Source organism: Silene latifolia, chromosome 2 (genome assembly GCF_048544455.1).
Source record: "Silene latifolia isolate original U9 population chromosome 2, ASM4854445v1, whole genome shotgun sequence".
Classification (NCBI taxonomy): Eukaryota; Viridiplantae; Streptophyta; class Magnoliopsida; order Caryophyllales; family Caryophyllaceae; genus Silene; species Silene latifolia.
Window position 1 is genome coordinate 180,277,765 of NC_133527.1, and position 19,959 is coordinate 180,297,723.

Consider the following 19,959-nt stretch of genomic DNA (forward strand, 5'->3'; position numbering starts at 1 on the left):
GGGCTTGCTATTTGATCCGCCGACATCTGGTTTTTGGCCTCTAGCAACATATTTGCCGAGGCTCCCTTTCCGGATCAGTTCTTCAATGGCATCCTTCAGATGTCGGCAATCGTTGGTTAAGTGTCCGGTGTGGCCGTGGTACTCACAGTACTGGCTCGTGTCACCGTCACTCCTCGGCCTAGGGGGTCTTTCCCATTTCTGGCCCTCGTTCTTGCTCAAAGCGAAGACCTCGGCGGCCGATACGACTAGGGAGGTGTGATCATCGTACCGTTTTTTGTAGTACGTTCCCGAGCTCCTCCCGGCATCCGCCGAGCTTTGTTTCCAGGCAGACTTGTCTGACCGTGACCTATTATTCTCACGGCGTCTTTCATTTGACCGTGACCCGTTGCTGTCACGGCGTCTTTCATCCGGGTTGTCCTTCCGGCGGCTCTTCTTTTCTGAGTGCTCGGCCTCACTGGGGCCTACCCAGGTCTTGTGATAGTCCTCTACCTTGATGGCTTGGTCGGCCAACTTTCTGGCGGCGTCCAAACCCAGGCCTCCGCACTTGATGAGCTCATTTTTTAGATCTCCCCTTGGGAGGCCCTTCATCGCCGCAAGGCCGCCGCGATTCGGGATTGATTTCTCGAATCTGCTGGACCTTTCCGTCGAACCTCTTCACATAGCTTCGTAGAGACTCGCCTCCCTCCTGTTTGATAGTTAGGAGGTCCGATGTCTCCACGGCCCTTCTCTTGTTGCAAGAGTACTGGGCTAGAAAGGCGTCCCTTATGTCGGCGTAATAGTATACCGAGCCGTCGGGAAGCCCCTTGTACCAACTTTGAGCCATTCCATGCAGAGTTGTTGGGAAAACTCGGCACTGAGACCTCATCGGGCCGCTCCCATACCGACATGTAAGACTCGAAAGCCTCGGCGTGGTCGGCTGGATCGCTATCTCCCTCGTATGACGAGAGGTGGCAACTTGAGCTTAGTTGGCACTGGACTTCTAGGACGAGGCGCCGCGGGGGTGTCGACCACGTGTCGAACGACACGCGGCGATCGGCTCCTCGCATTCCTAATCCGGCTCCTCTCCTCGTAGCGGGAAGGACTCCTTCTTCGACTCGGACTTTTCCTCCAACTCTGTTGAGTCGGACTCCTCTAGCTCCTTTGGGGTATGCCTCGTTCGTGCTGCGGGGACACTGTCCTCCCATGAGTGCGGGAAGGACTTAGGTCTACCGCGCCCACTTTGGGCTCCCCTGGCGACTTGACTGCGTCAGCTTCTCCTAGTGCTCCGTTCAAATTTCTCGGAGTCACGTTTTGGGCCCTAGTCTCCTGGATGGTTTCCGCCGCTCTTGTCGGCGAGACAGTGTGAGCCGGCGTATTACTGATTAGGTCCAGGAGCATTTTCAGTTTTGCTACGTCAACCACATGTCCCATGATGGTGACTGGTTGGGGGCGGCGTGTCGGGTATTATTGGCATCCCGAACTCTGGTTGGATTACTCCGCCGGTGGAGGGCTGCACGACTCCAGAATTGTTGAAAGTATCATCCTGGTAGAATGCGGTTTCGTCGGTCACGACTGCGTCTTGTTGTTTCGACATTTTCTTAGCTTTTTGGGTGGGTTTTTGTTTTTTTTTTTGTTTGGGAATGAGTGTGACTAGCTTCTAGTGTCTTTCCCCACAGACGGCGCCAATTGTTCCGGGTGTAATTCCAGAGCAAGTATCGTTACCACCCGTGGCTTGTAGAATAATGTCTTGAGCTGAACCCTTCTTGCCTTTATCGTTCCTCTCGGCCTCTCCTGCAACAATGAACGAACTGAGGGCTTGGCTTTGTGCCAAGCGTACTCACTCCGACGCTCAAGTCAGTAAACCTAAAGGATTAAGTTGTGTTACTTGGCTAGGTATGTATTGTAGAGAGATAAGGAAGATATTACCAGATGAATAGTGTATTTAGGTTAAGTTGTGGGATCCTTTCCTCAATGAAGGTTGAGGAGTATTTATAGGCTTTCACCTTTTGTCACGTAGTGGCCAAGTGGCCAAGTGGCTAGCGGTGGAAAGATCGATCTACCCCTCGGCCGAGGGACCTATAGCGGCGGCGGCGGGCCATGTTGACTCACCGCCGAGGGTCTTGGATATGAGTACGCGGGTATGTGTCCCAGCTGGCAGGTTGTCACGCCGAGACCCAGCTAACAGCCGATGGGTCGCATCGGCTAAGCGATCGAGTTGTTGACTTCTTTGTGGATATCTTTGACCTTGTTCAATATGTTGACTTGGTCAGCGGTGCAGAATATGCCCCATCATATATATACATTGATTGATTGATTTGGTAGATTAATTGGTAATTTGGCGAATTAATAAGTAAATGAGTAGTTTATCGAGTAATTGAAACGGTAAGTAACGATTTAGTAGAGCTTCCAAAATGTAGAGATACAACACAGAAAACCGAAAAATTCAAAGTACACCGTTAAATATCTTTTTTTTGTTTTAAGAAAAAAGAAAAAAGGAATCCTTTTTTCCCAAATTCCCCACAAACAAAACCAAATCTATGATTAACCACTACCTCTTCCGCGACTATAATCTCCATTACCACCATCTCCGGTACCGCTGACTCCACCGAACCACTATAGTCTCCATTATAACAATCAAGAAACTTACGATAACAGACCGTCTTATTAAACAATTTTTAAATGAGAATTTGTGTATGGGCAGGTCTTCGTTGAGTAGTCCACTCCTACCGAGCCGAAGCCAGACCCGATACCGTTGTATACTTGTATCTCCTCAATTTTGTGGAAGAAACAAGAAGTGCAACAATGGCGGCGAAATCTGTAAACCCACCATCACTGACTGACCTCCTAAACCTCCTTCAAACATTCTTCAAAGTGAATAAATTCTCAGATGCAAGATCACATTTACTCTCATACATTTCAAAAGATTCCCAAAATACCCTTCACAAACACCTTCTTCATCCTTCAAATCAACACCCTCCTCCTACAAGAGCACTCCTTGACACCTCCATTGGTGCATATTCTCAATTAGGTAATCCCCATTTTGCCCTTCATGTTTTCAAGAAAATGAAGCGTCTTAAACTCAAACCTAAGTTGCAAACTTGCAATACTTTACTTAATTCTTTGGTTAAGTACCCTTCTTCTCATTCTCTTGTTACTTGTAAGGAACTCTTTGATGATATGGGCATTCTTGGTATTATCCCTAATGTTAAAACTTTTAATATTTTGATTAATGGATATTGCTCGGAATTTAGGTTTAAGGATGCTATGGATATGTTGGCGCTTATGGCTGATTTTGATTGTTCCCCTGATAATATTACTTATAATACTATATTAGATGCTTTGTGTAAGAAAGGTAGGTTGAATGATGTTAGGGATTTGTTGGCTGATATGAAAGGTAAAGGCTTGCTTCCGAATCGTAATACTTATAACATTTTGGTTCATGGTTATTGTAAGATGGGCTGGTTGAAGGAGGCCTCCCAAGTTATCGACTTGATGATGAACAATAACTTGTTGCCTGATGTTTGGACTTATAATATGTTGGTTGCTGGTTCCTGTAATGAGGGTAAGATCGGTGAGGCGCTTAGGATGAAGGATGAGATGCATAAGTTGAAGTTAACGCCGGATGTTGTTACTTATAATACTTTGATTAATGGTTGCCTTAAGTGTAGGGATGGTGATGAGGCATTTAGGTTGCTAGATGAAATGACCAAGGTGGGAGTGCAGAAAAACGCCGTCACTTATAATGTGATTATCAACTGGTTTTGCAAGGATAAGAAGATTGACGAAGCTACTAATGCACTACGGGAAATGGAGGAGTCTGGCCTTTCTCCTGATTGTGTTACTTTTAATACTTTGATTAGTGCATATTGTAAAGCCGGGAACTTTGGAGAGGCTTTCAAGACAATGGAACGTATGGGTAGGAGGGGTTATAAGATGGATATATTTACATTGAATACTTTTCTTCATTCTCTTTGTGAGGAAAAGAAACTTGACGAGGCTTATGAACTGCTCCATAGTGCTTCTAGACGAGGGTATGTGCTCGATGAAGTGAGCTACGGGACTTTGGTAGCAGGATACTTCAAGGATGATAAGGAGGCGGTTGCTTTGAAGGTCTGGGATGAGATGAAAGAGAAAGGGATCATCCCGAGTATTGCCACTTATAATTCTGTGATTGGTGGACTGTGTAAAACAGGGAAAACTGACCAAGCAATCGGCAAGCTGGATGAACTTCTAGAAAATGGACTGTTCCCAGATGAGATTACGTACAACACTATCATCCATGGTTACTGCTGGGAGAGTAAGTTGGAGCAGGCTTTTCAATTCCACAACAGAATGGTCGAAAATTCGTTTAAGCCTAATGTTTATACATGTAATATACTTTTGCGTGGACTTTGTTCTGATGGGATGCTGGAGAAAGCCATTAAGCTTTTTCATACATGGATCTCTAAAGGGAAGGAAGTTGATGCGGTCACCTACAACACATTGATAGCATGTCTGTGCAAGGAAGGAAGATTTGAGGATGCGTTGGAGCTTGTCAATGACATGGTGAATAATAAGTTGGAACCAGATAAATATACATATAACGCCATTTTCAATGCCCTGATTGGTGCAGGGAGAACAGCAGAAGCAGAAGAGTTCAGGGAATCGATGATTAAAACTGGGAAGTTATCAGATCAGTCCCTGCAGCCTGAAAAAGCTGAAATGGATGGTACTGATGTGGCTGGTTCGGAACATGTTTCATGTTCTAGAGACCTTTCAAAACAGATTAATCAACTGTGTGTAGAAGGTAAGTACAAAGAAGCTATGAACATATATGAAGAGGCTTCCCAAGAAGGGATAGCAGTAGATAAGACAACTTATTTCACTCTAATTGAAGGTCTTCTTAAGAGAAGAAAAGGCATATCAAAGGGACCTCAGCCACAATGAGCATTTTGATGGTTTCCTTTCTATAGGGAAAGCTTTTTCTATGGGGTGCGAAGTACTTAACTTACCTATATTTATTTTATATAGTTCTTTCCCCTATTATTAAGCTAGTTGTTGACATTTTTGGTACGTTTTATATTATAGTATTTGATACTAAAAATGATCTACAAGCAAGATGCACGATGATGTGGGCTAATCATTGAGGGAAATGTGTGTTAAACCACCCAAATTAAGCTACTCGAAATCCAGAAGATGAGGAGCTGATAAGTTGCTTCAAGGCCTAATTTTTTTTACTAATCTTCTCATCATTAATAAAAGTCCAGATTATTGGCAGTGGACTTATTTTTGTCAATTAATGAGCTTTGTGCTAGTATTAGTTAGTTTAGCTTTAGATTAGTTTTAGGTTTTACTTGGTAGTTTTGAGCTTTGTTCGTGGTTCGTTTATGGACGGCTTCGGACATACTTTTGCACACTTATGTTCTTTCTTTCCAATTTAATAAGACTAAGTTTCTTCTTCCCTTTTACTCTTATTTATTAATATAATCATGTTCTTACTTATTATGTTATGATTAGTTTTAGATTAATTAGTGAGTAGTGATTTTTCTAGTGTTTATATCGTCGCTAATTAGTACAAGCATGTTTTAATTGTTGAACCGATTGCAAATTTGTTTATTTGAGTTTGATTGCAAATATATTCACGGGGATGTCTTTAGATTCCCTTAGTACAAATCTGTCCTGGCAGCTGCTCTAGGATCGGGTACCCAGCTGTTTACTCTGTAAGTATTTGGTTAACTTTTGTTGTGTTTATGGACTGGGAGGAGCTGAAAACCTAACCCTGTCTTCTATTTGTTTGCAGCACGATTTTTATATTTCTCCTGGCACTAGTTGGGGTGTTTTATCTGTACAATCGAGGAGCACTATTCACAGCATTGGTCGTCATTTATGCTCTCACCTCTGGAATTGCGGGCAACACTGCAACGTCCTTTTATTGCCAGCTTGAAGGAGCTAATTGGGTATGCAATATGTTTCACCCTATCACCTTTTAAATTGTGCTCATTTAAGTATAGAAGCCGGTGATTCTAAGAAATAACTCTTTATTTATTTGATTCTGGCAGGTTAGAAATTTGTTGTTGACTGGTTTCCTATTTTACGGACCTTTGTTTCTCACCTTTTGCTTCCTGAACACCGTGGCGATAGTTTACACTGCCACTGCCGCCCTTCCTTTTGGTATCATTGTGGTGATAAATCCTAATCTGGTAGCAAAGCAGAGTTCCACGGATGACTGATTAAGGATTCTCATACATTTCATTTCAAAGCAACTCATTATAATTCTGATCATGTATGGCTGATTAATATGCTTGTTTGATGTTATGGCAGCCCGGTGTTCACACACTTAGCAGGGAGGACTTCAGTGTGGAAGGCGTTGTCGTCAGAGGTGCTGGAGGCAGCTTTCAATGTGCCTTCAGATGTGGAGAAGCAGTTCCGATCAAAGAGGACTTCTGATGCCTTCTTCTTCCCTCCAAATTAGAGAGATGGAAAATTAATCAACAGTATTATTATATTAGAAACTATTACGTAGGATTTAGCAGTGTTGTGCTACTGCAATTAGCTAATAAATTTCATCTGCTGGCTTCTTTAGTTTTATTTACATGGATTTTGAACCAAAAAGCATTTTCAATATGATTCTTGCCTTGACAGTTTATTTATTCGTTTGTTTATTTATGAATCGTGATCTTCTCTGAGTACTCCGTAAGAGCCAGCCCTCTTGGCTCTCACTTCTCAAGTTCTCATCTGAACTAATTAACATATGGATTAGTTCTTGTCCAAGGGAAAATAAATTAGTCACCACCATCATAGATTGTAACCTATTGTAAGACGTCACAAATGAGAATCTGTGAATTTAGTCATTTACGTATACTATTGAGCTAGCAGCAGTAGCAGCTTTGTTTTTTTTTTTTTTTTTTTTTTTTGGTCATTCGAAGCGCGCACTTAGTCGCATTACAATATAGGGGTGGGGGGATTCGAACCTGGGAGTCTGGGACCTATTGTCCACAATACCTCCGTCAACCACTAGACTAAGACATCTTCGGTGCAGTAGTAGCTTATTAGGAGTGCTATTTTTCCGTGTTAAGATCTTTTAGAGTTTAAAATCCGGAGCTGATAGAGTAAATTACTACTCTGAAGGCCCATGCCCAAACCCGACTCAGACTGAACCAACCCGCGAGACCGCGACGGTAAAAACTCAGCGCCCTTTTAACGAACTTTGTTTCAGAAATCAAACACTGGCAACTTGATAAAATTCATTACACTTCCCCACATCATGTTCAAGTTCCGCGCCCTCAATCTCATACCTCCATTACTTTTCACCCAAATCCGAAAATTAACCACCCGTACCCGAACCCGTGCACGACTCCGTCCCCGGACACGCACCCAGACTCGGACTCAGACTCGGACTCGAGTTGACGATCAACCGCTGAAACGACGCAAACCGAAACCGATACCGATACCCTTCATTGCTGATGTGAAGCAACTGGATAACCCAGATGAAGCTCTATCTCTTCTCCATGATTACACTAAAATGGGTATCAAACATGATTACCCTTCTTACTCTTGTCTTCTATATAAACTAGCTCGTTCTAGAAGCTTCCATCTTGTCGATAATCTTCTTATTCTTATCCATCGTCGGAATGTTCGTTGCAGTGAATCCTTGTTTATTGGATTAATGCAGCATTATGCCAAATGCGGTTTAGTTGATAAGGCGATTAACTTGTTTTATGATATGCCCAAGTTTAATTGTCAACGGAGTTTGGTGTCGTTTAATACTTTGCTTAATTTACTTGTCGATAATTGTCGCTTTTCTGATGCTGAGTGTTTGTTTGGGAGGAGTAAGGAGCTGGGTTTTCGGCTGAATTCGGTTTCGTATAATGTGATGATCAAGGGTTGGTTAGGGAGAGATGATTTGGGTGAGGCATGGAAGGTGTTTGATGAAATGCTTGAGAGAGAAATTGAGCCTAGTGTTGTGAGTTATAATAGTTTGATTGGGTTTTTGTGTAAGAAGGGTGATGTGGCCAAGGGGATTAAGTTGCTTGATGATATGATTAAGAAAGGGAGGCATCCGAATGCGGTTACGTATGCTTTAGTGATGGAAGGGTTGTGTTCTTTGGGGAAGTATGGTGAAGCGAAGAAGATGATGTTTGATATGGAGTATAGAGCGTGTAAACCAAAGATTGTTAATTTGGGGGTTTTGGTTACAGATCTTGCTCGAAAAGGAAAACTTGATGAAGCAAAAAGTTTTATTATTGAAATGAAGAAGAAAAAGAAGCTTAAGGCGGATGTTGTGATTTATAATATATTGGTGAATTTTTTGTGTAAGGAAAGTAGAGTTGAGGAGGGTTATAAGGTGCTAGTTGATATGCAAATGAAAGGATGTGAGCCTAATGCAGCGACGTATAGGATGTTGGTTGATGGGTTTTGCCGAGTTGGTGAATATGCGAGGAGTTTGAGTATTCTTCATGCAATGCTTATGAGTCGCCATTGCCCTCGTTTGGAAAGCTTTAATACTTTAGTATCGGGGTTGCTGAGGGGTGGGAAGTTGGATGAGGCTTGTTTTCTTTTGGAAGAAATGGAAAAGAGGAATATGAGATGTCAACTTGAAACTTGGGAATCTATGGTTGCTGATGTCTGTGCTGTTAGCGATGATACTAATGCGCTTGTAAGTGAACTTTCTTCGGTCCATTCATAGGTTTTGAGAAGCAGCAACCCGTAATTTTACTTTACAAGAACTTCCCAAGTACTCCTTTGTCCCTTGCATTTTTTGATGCTAATAATGAATAATGATTGATGAGTTGGTGTCTTTAGCAGTTGGCATTTTGAGGTTTAGGTTTCCCAGTTCTAACCAATTCACCAGATATTGAATGCATAGAAGAGCAACTACTCCACTCTATCAACTCCATCTTATTATTCTTTCGGCTTTTCTAGTTCTTAGCTTCTTTATATAAACTCGAATGTACACTCTCACTTTCATCATCCAGTCTCCAAAGCAAGCCTGATTAACAAGCACCTCTTCTAATTACAGCACTAATTTTAAAATCACCAATGGCAATCCCCATCAAGTCCCAAATCTTTCATCTTACCCTAGCCTTACTTATTACATTTGCCACCTCAGCTCGAATCCTTGATGAAACAATCTCTCCTGTCCCCGAGCCATACAGCCCAGTTGATGACGATGCTGTTGCCCCTGTGAGTGGGTCTTCTGGTACTGCTGCCATCAGTGGTGGAGGTGCTTCTGGTACTGCCACTATCAATGGTGGTGGGGCTTTCGGTTCTGGTACTGCCACCACAAACGGTGTCGGGGCTTCTGGTTCTGCTTCTACCACTACCACTGGTGGTGGAGCCTCTGGTGCTGCTACAGTCTCTGGTGGTGGAGCCGGTGGAAGTGTTTTACCAGATGATGGGGCTTCTGGTGCGGGTACTGTCTCTAATGGGGGAGCTGCTGGTGTTGGAGCTGGAGCCGGTGCAAGTGTTGTACCAGATGGCGCCCACCCTGATTTAACCTTTTTCATGCACGACATTCTAGGTGGGACAAACCCTTCAGCCAAAGCTATCACTGGCATTGTGACGAACCCGGCTGTAAATGGCCAGGTCCCTTTTGCTAAGCCCAACGGTGCTGTCCTTCCCACAAATAATGGGCTCCCACAAAACAAGGGCAACAACGGGATCATCAATAACAACAATGTTCCTTTCCTTACCGGGCTTGGTGGTGTCAACCCAAATGTAATGCAAAACAATGGTAACAACAACAACTTCGTAGGAGGGTACGGATTTCCAGTTGTGAATGGTGCTCAGCTCTCTGCACAGACCTCCCTGCAGCAGCTCATGTTCGGGACAATGATAGCAATTGACGACGAGTTGACTGAAAGCCATGACCTTGGTTCAGGCATGATTGGCCGGGCCCAAGGGTATTATGTGTACAGCTCGGTTGATGGGAAGACCCAGACAATGGCTTTCACAACAATGTTCCAAGAAGGTGGCTACGTTGACAGCCTCAACTTCTTTGGGGTGCATCAGACATCTGTTTCCGAGTCTTTGGTTGCAGTTATGGGTGGGACCGGGAAATATGTGAGTGCCAAGGGATTTGCCCTTGTGAAAACACTTCCTGTTGCTCAGCACGAGACTGATGGATTGGAGACGGTCCTTGAGTTTAATGTCTACCTTACTCAGTAAAGTGTGTACATGATTTTAAATTATGTGGCGTTTGGTTTTAGTTTCGGAGTTTTATTTTAACTACGATTGCCTTGTAAAACAGAGGATTGTTTTCCTAATTTACAGTACTAATTCAATGCAGCCTTGTCCCTTACCAAACATCATATACAGAATTTGGAATTGGAATCGGTGTTCTTTCACTTGGCTGTCAAATCACCATCTTACAGGCTAAATGGAGTCTTGTTAATGGGCTAGGATAATCTTAATGTGAATAGTGATTTGGTATGGCAACCGCAGTTCATTCTGCCACAGTCGCCCTTCGTGGTCTTGGAAGACGGGACCTGAACACTATACAGTGTCCAAGCATTGTCTCTTGTATGAGTGTTCCACATTAATTAAGGAGAATAGTAGAATCACAGGTTTTTGGTGTGAAGACCACTACTTGGCTTAGAGCACTGTTTGTGGTATGGTGTTTTTTATGCTAATTTTGGATTAATTAGCCCATTTGGTATCGATAATTCAGTAAATAAGGTAAAGTAGTTGGTGATTTAAATTGTCCCTATCTGAATGATCAGTCAGTTTCCGACATACCATTAACTTTCCTGTGGCTTCCCCCATTTAGTTCATTCTTGAAATGTACCCAGTATTGACATGCACCGTCTCTGCACTCCAAGTAAGCAGATTTAGAAATTAGACATACAACTGCCACCCAATGATTTTTCCGCTTGGCAATGCGTCTGATTGACTACTGCGTCTCTGTTCAATTTGTTAGGGGCGGATAGGGTGTGCTGTATTTAACTGCACCAGCTTCTCTTTGTTTAATTACTTGTAATGTAAGTTATAGTTTATTATTTTTTGTGCGGTTGGTTTATGCTAATTGCTTGTAATCTCATTTCTCTTGGATTGTTTCTGCAGTGAATCATACTGTTATATGACCTTCCGTTTTGTGCTCCAGATTAATATCCTGGTCAATTATATTGTGCGCTTGAGCCTTTCGCATTCAATACAAATTAGATTTATTTGCTTTTGTATGTAGATCATGTCAAAGAGAAGAAAGAAGCTCTTGGAAGTATTGAATGGAGATCGTCTAGTCAGTGCTCCCTACATGCTTGATTTCCTTGTGGATAAGAATTCTGAAGTCATTTGCAAGAAGTGGTTGACAAAGGATGACGTAGCTAAGTTCCGAGATGCAGTACTGAAAGATTACTACTTTCAGATGTATTATGATGAGTTGTCGATTTGGGGCTTTTTGGGTAAAGTTGACAAGGAAGGAAAGCTAGACCCTAGTGAGTACAAGTATTATCTATATAAGCACATTCATTTTCACATCCACTACAACTGGATTTCTTGCAACAATTACTGACGACTGATCCGGACTCCCTGGTGGACGTTACTGAGGCTAAAGACTTGAATGCAGATGTAGAGTTTATGTATACCGTGAAGTGGAAAGAGACGAACACTCCTTTTGAGAATCGAATGGATAAATATCCCCAGTCTTCCTCTCTTCCTCATCATCTTGAAATTCATTGGTTCTCCATAATAAACTCGTGTTACAGTGCTCTTGCTAACTGGATTTCTTGTAACAATTCTCATGCGTGTGCTCAAGAATGATTTTATCAAGTAAGAACTTATATATAACCTTCACTTTTGTATATATTAACAAAATTGCAAACATGGTTGACAAGTAGCTGTTTGTTTCAAGCCATGCTGTTGTTTACACTGGCTGTTTTCTGTTCTTGATGTTTAATATTACGGTTAGTGCTAATAATTTTGTTAATTTGGTGAAAAGGTATGCACATGATGAGGAAACGGCTGCAGACCAGGAAGAAACTGGATGGAAATATATATATTCACGGGGATGTCTTTAGATTCCCTTAGTACAAATCTGTCCTGGCAGCTGCTCTAGGATCGGGTACCCAGCTGTTTACTCTGTAAGTATTTGGTTAACTTTTGTTGTGTTTATGGACTGGGAGGAGCTGAAAACCTAACCCTGTCTTCTATTTGTTTGCAGCACGATTTTTATATTTCTCCTGGCACTAGTTGGGGTGTTTTATCTGTACAATTGAGGAGCACTATTCACAGCATTGGTCGTCATTTATGCTCTCACCTCTGGAATTTCGGGCAACACTGCAACGTCCTTTTATTGCCAGCTTGAAGGAGCTAATTGGGTATGCAATATATTTCACCCTATCACCTTTTAAATTGTGCTCATTTAAATAGAAGCCGGTGATTCTAAGAAATTTTGTAGCATAAGAAATTCCACTGACCATGGTACCGAAGAACCCTTACCCAGATGGCCATGGCTGGATTTTTGCCTTTCAGTGCAATTTATATAGAGCTGTACAACATTTTTGCTAGTGTATGGGGCCACAGAATTTACACAATATACAGTATTTTGTTCATCGTCTTCATTATTTTGATTATCGTCACAGCCTTCATCACAGTTGCTTTGACACACTTCCAACTTGCTGCTGAGGATCATGAATGGTGGTGGAGGTATGCTCTAAAATGCAAGTCTTTTCATCATCTGAGTGCTTTTATTAACTTTTGATTGTATTATTTTACGTTAGATCTCCCACCCTACATATCTTAATCACGGTATATTCTGCATGTTTCTTCTGTATCAATCTTTATCAACGAAATACGTGTGTGATTACAAAATCTATGTCGAGATGCTCTGTGTGGTCTATTGTGATTATGGACCTCGAGTTAGTCCAATATGTGCAACTATTTTGTTCACAAACTAAGGGTAAGATTATTGGTAGTCTTGAGACAAGACTTTGGTAAGTCTTGAGACAAGACTCACTCAAGACTACCAATAATCTACCCTAGTCTTGACAGAGTCTTAACAAAGTCTTAAGTTGAGTCTTAGAAATCCAAGACTTAACTTAAGACTTTGGGTGAGTCTTGACCCCACCTTAAAGAAAAATTATCCATTGGGTGGGCAACATGTGTCCTTTCTTTTTGTTAAAAAAATAAAATGGAGTGGAAAAGTAGAGTCTGAGGTGAGTCTAACGGATAATGTATAAAGTTTGAGATGAGTCTGAGATGGGTCTGAACAATAAAGAAATAATAAAAGTTAGTGGAAAGCTGATGTGACAGAGTCTTAAAACTTGGGAGAGTCTGACGGATAATCTCACCCTAAGACTTCCTACTTTCCTTCTCATGATTTCGACACTTGGTGAGTCGATTTGTCAAGTCTTAGCTCACAATTAACCTCTGTTTTAGACGGAGGGATTTGGAGGGTAAGGGATGGAAGGGAAAGCAGGGGGAGAGGGAATCCACTTGTTTCGATAGTTCGTCGGGTTCAAGGGAATTGAAGAGATCTATTTTCCCTTTTACAAGTCAAATTAAAATCCTTCCGACATAGGACAAATATGAAAATTTTTGAGGGAATAAAACATTATATTTGAATCCCCCTCCCTTTCTCCTATATGGCCACCACTAAGGCATACAATTGATATCAGTTCTGCTATCCTAAATCGGATGGTATCTTCGGTGTTACAGGTCATTTTTAAAACTGATTGCTGATCTTATAAATATGTTCCCGAATAATTTGGTTTTCTCCATGACAGGCCGTTCCTATGCGGTGGCTCCACGGTTTTTTATTTACAGCTATTGCTTGTACTGCTACTACTATGCATGCTCCGACATGACAGGCTTCATGCAAAGTGCAAACACCGTTTTTCTTTGAATACATGGTGTGTACATGGTGTGTATCTGCTCTGGCTTCTTCCTCATGCTCGGAATGGTGGGATTCCGAGCAGCTCTCGTGTTTGTCCGCCATATATATAGGTCTGTCAACTGCGAGTAGATGGATGACACAACTTTGTCGTCCGCACCTACAATATCTTTTTGTTTAATAGATTTAGTAGAAAGGCAATGTCTGTATTTTCACAAATGCCTGATCTTCTTATTCAGGGAAAAAGTTTATATATATGCAACTTCCTCTCGTTATTCTTAGTTTGCGATACATCTACTTCTTTCCCCGCAAAACTAGCTTCAGTATATTGTTTAGTTGAAAGATTAAGAAGCAATATGTTCACTTCGTCCCTAGATGTTCGTCTTTCTTAATTCTTATGTTTGTTTAGTGAGATAGACTTTCATTTGTGCCACCAGTAAACAACACTCAAGTCACCACGAGGAGTAGGACTTGACTCTATACTTGTGTGGCCGCATCTACCATTTAGACTATCAAGCCGGCTTGTGAGGAGAATTTTTTCAGTTTTTTTTTTTTTTTTAACTGAGAGAAGTACTGTGTACATGTCAGGAATTGATACTATGGCAGAGTACTATAAAAAAATGGCAAGAAAAGAAACTGCACTAGTCAGGAATTGAACCCGGGTTTGTACTATGGCAGAGTACATTCTACCAGTGGTGCTTGTTGCATATGATCCTCCCCAAATTTCATTATAGCTATTAGTAAACAAAATATTTACACAATATTTATCTTTGTGATTTGACTTTTGAGACATATAGCTAGACCTAGCAAAGTTGACAAGACGTGAACTGATGATCTGAGCATGACCCGTATCCCGAATTGATCCGCATTAATATAACTCGGTACAAATGTTTATTGTTGCAAACGGGCTATTATCCGAACTTGATAATAATAAACCCGAAAATTACCCGATTCAACCAATCTGACCCGAATTCATGCAAACCCAAAAATGACCTGACCCGACCCAACCAGGTTTACCCATTTCTCAGGTATAGAGACACTTGCACCTTGCATCAAAATCTTTACCCGGGAGTTGCGTGAGGTATACACCATTTACTGGGTTATTGAAGGCTGGAATCTAAATGTTGACAGTTTGAATGCTGCGAGCCTACGATATACCTTAATCTCTTTAGCTACTATAGTATTTCTGAACATTTTTGTTAAAAGTGAACTGTAACAATGGTTCATCACCAAGATTGAAACTTTTCCTAACTTCAGCCCATGTAAGCAAAATATGCAAGATATCGAGCTCCTGGATCCGGAATAATTAAGTTAAACGTCAGACATCAGCGCCAAGATTTCCAATCAGAGGTAGTACACTATTCAACAGGAGTGATATATCACATTGGTTTGATAACAATTACATAACACGGGATGACATCGAGTAAAACATTGACAACCACCACAAAAGGTAAGAGTGCGAAGCCTATCTTCGACAGGATTCTAACCAAGCTATTCTACTGGCTTAGTCGGGCATCTATTGGCCTGCTTTCTGTATCTGACATTCACATCTCCATAGGCTGAGGTGCTGATGATTTCTTTGATTTCTTCTTCTTCTTTTTCTTATCATCATTAGACGACTTCTTTGGTTTTGTTTCCAGAGCAGGTTGCGTACTCTGCAAATGCTGATATATAGCGGCTAAAGGATCAGACTGGAAAGTAGGAATGCTAAAGATACCCTGCAGCCTATTTGCTTCGTGCAAACTACAAAAAAGGGAGAATAATAAGTTGATGTAGCAAGTAATTCCAAAAGATGATGATATTTTGAACCATAAAAACTTATATGAGACGGTTTTACACGTGGGACCAACTCATGTGCCAAATACTTATGGGGTTCGTCTCTCAAGTGAATCTGTCTCAGAAAAGGCTGGCTACAGTTGAAGGGTTTCACTTACACTAGTGTCTGTCTGGATTTGCACTTCTTCCCAGGCTTAGGCAGAGGAACAGGTCCCTTGCGTTGAGAGGAAAGTTCAGGCAATATCTCAGCAAGCTCGGAAAGGTCGTATGCTTTCGAAGTTTTCTGACGTTTCCTGGCATTCCTGTTTTTCTATAAAAGAGAAAAGAGAATGGAGAAGAAGAATCTAAGTGATTACATGTATCTAAGCAATTAAATGAGAGTAATTAAATGAATGCAGGAGGTTGAATATACATACAATCAGAGAGTGCACACATTTGGATTAAAGCACTCGCTTAGTCGCTTATAACAAAGGACAGTGGACTGCAGTAATCAATCTCCTTTAAAACAACGCCTTTGAGGCTTTGACATCTTTGTTTTTAGAAACAAAAAAAAAACATCTATCTAGACGTGTATGCCCTCTAATGAAGGGCTTTGAATTCTTAATGAACCTACAGCATTATGCATGAGAAACCCTACGTTCTACTCTATGTTTCTAACATCTCTTAACCGTAAAGATTTGAAAAGGACATAGAATATGGTCTTTAACACTCTAATCTACTGAAGATGGTGTTGAACTAGGGATATGATCAAATTGTACCACGGCCATAGAACAATTCTCGAAAAATAATCAAAGCGCTGAGCCGCTGAGCTTTTAGAAAGGAAAATGAAAAGTAAACTATAAAAAATAGGGCTTAACCTGCCTCGGGTATGTCAAACAGGCCAGGATAAAATCAAGAGCCATTGGCTTCAGCACTTGCAAATAGTTCCCTTTAACACAAGTTACTAACACAATCTTCGTTTTACTTCCGTCACACTTTTTGAAACTCAAACTACAATATGTAGCACGTAGCAGCAATACACTACTGCCTCAAAGGGACTCCTGCTATGGCAAGGTAAGTGCAAATATGTGTCAACTTACCAAGCGTCGGAATGACTAATTCTAGAAGGAAAGTCACAAAATTTGTGGTCACCATTGTATATGCCTCCAAGGCTTTTAGACATTGCACCTACGTTGCTCGGACCCGGTTAGAAGTATCCGACACGGGTGCGTGTCCAAGTATCTAATTCGGCTATTTCACGAGAAAAATTCACGTTTTTTGTCTAAAAATGAAATGTCCGGGTGGCCTACCCCCGAGGGTCGAGTGTCCAAGCAACATATAGCACCCAAACCAGCACACATTGACCAAAATCACTGTCCACTGTCCACTATGTTCTATCAGTATAGTACACTGCACTTTTTCCTGTAATTTTTCACCATTTTGACAGTTCCAATTTACAACCTACTTTAAAAAGGTTCTTGAGAAGGTTCCTACTCAGCCCTTTAGGAAAATTAACTAAACATTCTACCGAGCCTCGATCCTGTTTTCGTATACATTTCGAAAAGTTGGAATCTTTTGAGAGGTAAAAAAATCCTACCCGCAACATGTAGAACACTTCAGCATCGAATAATACTTGGTTCAAAAAAATTACAAGACAGCAAGCAAAAGGGAAGCAGCCTCAGTGAAACGCAAAAGGGAAAGGCAGCCTCACCTTCCCGATAGTCTTCGTAGCGTTTAACAATGCTACATTTTCTTTAACCTCTGCGCCAAAATGAAACGCAAAATTTCAAGTTTTTGGTATTGAAACCATTCTAAATACTCATTCAATTATTAAAACTATTATAACCCCGAAATTCGCCTAATATACTCTTGAATTTCGATTAGTTCATGATTATTAACAATAGAGCAATACCCAAATGACAAGAAACATAGATGACGGAACTATCAACTTACCAAATAAAATTCACAAAAATTAAAAAAAAAAACGTAAACAAAAATTATGAAACTTTCAGCAGAATTAAATTACAGAAAAACCCACATACTTGAATAAAATTTGAGTTTCTTAGCGAATTTACGATCTGATTTGTCAGCAGCATCAGCCCTATAAAACAAATTGAACATTAATTTAGATAATTTAATCAAATAGCTCGACTACTATGCGAAAAATGAATATAATAAAATGAATGAATTTAGGAGAGAAAAATAACCTGATATTATCCAAACCCATATTGGGGGGAAGTTAATTCCAGATCAAATAAGTGAAATTCGTAAAGTAATTGATTGAAATAATTAGGGTTTAAGAAGGGGGGGAACAAGGGTTTAAGAAGTTAATTCCTCTCTATCGTTGCTGGGTGAAGTTTAGGGTGTCATTAAAATTTGATTTTTGATACTCCCTTACTCTGTCAATTGTTGTTTTTTTGATTTGGTACAAAGACCAAAGAAGGGGTCATTATAAGATATTGAGTGTTTGAAAACTTTTTTATTTGCAAACAAGTCCTTTTGCTTAATCATTGGAGATGCTCTCAGGGCTCATTAGAGCAACTCCAATGGTTTGTAATAGGGACTTGCTTGCAATATTTGTAACATAGCAAGCAAGTAGCTTACCATTGGATTATGAAAAAATGGGTGTAGCTTTTGAGCATGGTAGCTCTACCAAGCATGTAGCTTGGATTAAAAAAAATAAAAAGTAAAATTTTTTATTGGTGGAAAATTTTAATGTGGGACCCATAAAACTAGTAAGTGTTGTAGCCTACCATTGGAGCGCTATGTAGTCGAAGAGCAAATTAGCTTAAAAACCGTCTTGACAAACTAAGCTACTCTATCTTGTGGTTGTCCATTGGAGATGCTCTTACAAGATATTGAGTGTGAATGATCAAATTACTTATCAAATACAATCCTAAAATAAAAAGGACAACAATTGACTGAAACACCCAAAATAGAAAATGACAACAAATAAGGTTGTGAATGAAAAAATTTACACACTAAAAAAGTTTATTTATTAAACTTTTTTATTTGCAAACAAGTCCTTTTGTTTAACCATTGGAGATGCTCTTAGGGGTCATTACAAGATATTGAGTGTGAATGATCAAATTACTTATCAAATGCAATCTTAAAATAAAAGGACAACAATTGACTGAAACACCCAAAATAAAAAATGACAACAAATAAGGTTGTGAATGAAAAAATTTACACACTAAAAAAGTTTATTTATTAAACTTTCTTCAATATTTAAACAGGATTGTTTTATTTGTCGGTAAAATTAATCCTTAGTGATAATGAATTGCAAATGCTCAACTAATAGGTTGATGCATTTTGCTATTACATGCTTGTGGATTTGGTGTTGATATACTTATGTAGTATTTGGTCGAGAGGAGGAAATTTTCATTAGCTCTCGTGCTTTCTTGTTCGGATAATTTAACCCAAAATCTCATTGAAGACGGTACGTATTCGTCACTTTGGAGTGACGGATACCATTTTCTCTCACAAATGACCCAATAGAGGAGAGAGGGAAGCACATGGGGGTGCCCCCACCTTGTCCCCCCTATCCGTTTTGTGAGTGGCATTACCCGTCACTTACTCCGACCCGTCTTCAGCAAGACTAACTGATAATTTAAAGCCTCCAAAAGCGCCTTCGATCGGTTCCCATTATTTATTCTTTCCATGACTTCTACTACTCGTGAGGTATTTATTAGATGGATACCTTCTCCACATGGTTGGATCCTTCTTAATACTGATGTAGCATCTAAGGATAACCCCGATCCCACCGGTAGTGTAGGATCCCACCGGTAGTAGGTATATTCAAAGATGAAATCGACAACTTTATTTTTGCTTACTACTTTTTTTCTGGGGTATGTTTCTCTATGAAAGCAGAACTTTTAGCCCTATTAAACGAACTAGAGCGTGCTAGAGAGCTCCGATTGGATAAACTTGTTATTCACATGGATAATAAGTCATGCATTCAAGTTTCAACTCATTCTCGAGTAACAATTGGTCAATAATAGCCTAAAGTTTATCGTCAGAAAATGCAAAGAGATGATCAATAATGAATCTTGGACGATCAAATTAGAACACATCTACAAAGAAGCTAATTGTGCTAATGGCACTGACTGGCTTGCCAATGAAGGCGTTTCTTCACCCACCGTTCCGACTATCCTGGATTATCCACCTTTTGACCTTTGCCCTACTTTACGAGAAGACTTTCTTTGGTTGGTCTTCCCTCGTTCTATAGTTACTTAGCTTTTGGGGTTGGCCCCTCATATGTAACAAAAAAAAAAATTATGAGGCAGAGTTATCTCTATAATTTAACAGTAAGTCTATCTTGTGACGGGTTGAGTATCACCCACATGAATAGATAAGACAAAATAAGTATACCTAGGGAATCTCAAATGGTTTATCTTTCTCTAACTAAGTGGGTTGTA

General features: G+C 40.6%; 4 protein-coding genes and 1 pseudogene across 7 annotated transcripts; 4 read left to right on the forward strand and 1 right to left on the reverse strand.

Moving 5' to 3' along the window:
* Positions 1-2,475: 2,475 nt before the first annotated feature.
* On the forward strand, positions 2,476-5,420 carry LOC141643532 (uncharacterized). The gene has a single exon (XM_074452724.1). It carries the CDS (start codon positions 2,782-2,784, stop codon positions 4,903-4,905), a length of 2,124 nt encoding a protein of 707 aa, XP_074308825.1. The 5' UTR covers positions 2,476-2,781; the 3' UTR covers positions 4,906-5,420.
* Positions 5,421-7,222: 1,802 nt separating this feature from the next.
* On the forward strand, positions 7,223-11,058 carry LOC141643533 (uncharacterized). Its single transcript, XM_074452725.1, has one exon. The coding sequence runs from the start codon at positions 7,223-7,225 to the stop codon at positions 8,642-8,644; it is 1,422 nt and encodes a 473-aa protein (XP_074308826.1). The 3' UTR covers positions 8,645-11,058.
* Positions 8,998-11,058, forward strand: LOC141643534 (dirigent protein 10-like). Its single transcript, XM_074452726.1, has one exon. It carries the CDS (start codon positions 8,998-9,000, stop codon positions 10,123-10,125), a length of 1,128 nt encoding a protein of 375 aa, XP_074308827.1. The 3' UTR covers positions 10,126-11,058.
* Positions 11,059-11,143: 85 nt separating this feature from the next.
* LOC141643535 (transmembrane 9 superfamily member 4-like) lies at positions 11,144-14,061 on the forward strand (annotated as a pseudogene).
* Positions 14,062-15,092: 1,031 nt separating this feature from the next.
* LOC141643536 (uncharacterized) lies at positions 15,093-17,967 on the reverse strand. 4 transcript variants are annotated; one of them, XM_074452729.1, is made up of 6 exons: positions 17,749-17,967; positions 17,584-17,642; positions 17,139-17,302; positions 16,420-16,602; positions 15,721-15,872; positions 15,093-15,529 (listed from the first exon to the last, which is right to left on the reverse strand). In XM_074452729.1, the coding sequence occupies exons 4-6, from the start codon at positions 16,462-16,464 to the stop codon at positions 15,331-15,333; spliced, it is 396 nt and encodes a 131-aa protein (XP_074308830.1). In that variant the 5' UTR covers positions 16,465-16,602; positions 17,139-17,302; positions 17,584-17,642; positions 17,749-17,967; the 3' UTR covers positions 15,093-15,330. The 4 variants fall into 4 exon arrangements, with proteins under 4 accessions (XP_074308830.1, XP_074308828.1, XP_074308829.1 ...); XM_074452727.1 differs by lacking the exon at positions 16,420-16,602 and having other exon boundaries at positions 17,253-17,302; positions 17,749-17,965; XM_074452728.1 differs by lacking the exons at positions 16,420-16,602; positions 17,139-17,302 and having other exon boundaries at positions 17,749-17,966.
* Between the last annotated feature and the right edge of the window lie 1,992 nt (positions 17,968-19,959).

Coding starts and splice junctions, on each gene's coding strand:
- LOC141643532 (XM_074452724.1), top strand. CDS start 2,782: ATGGCGGCGAAATCTGTAAACCCACCATCACTGACTGACCTCCTAAAC.
- LOC141643533 (XM_074452725.1), top strand. CDS start 7,223: ATGTTCAAGTTCCGCGCCCTCAATCTCATACCTCCATTACTTTTCACC.
- LOC141643536 (XM_074452727.1), bottom strand. CDS start 17,768: ATGGGTTTGGATAATATCAG. Junction 17,303..17,583: donor GAAACTCAAATTTTATTCAA/GTATGTGGGTTT, acceptor ATTTTGGCGCAG/AGGTTAAAGAAAATGTAGCA. Junction 15,530..15,720: donor AAATCCAGACAGACACTAGT/GTAAGTGAAACC, acceptor CCTTTTTTGTAG/TTTGCACGAAGCAAATAGGC.
- LOC141643534 (XM_074452726.1), top strand. CDS start 8,998: ATGGCAATCCCCATCAAGTCCCAAATCTTTCATCTTACCCTAGCCTTA.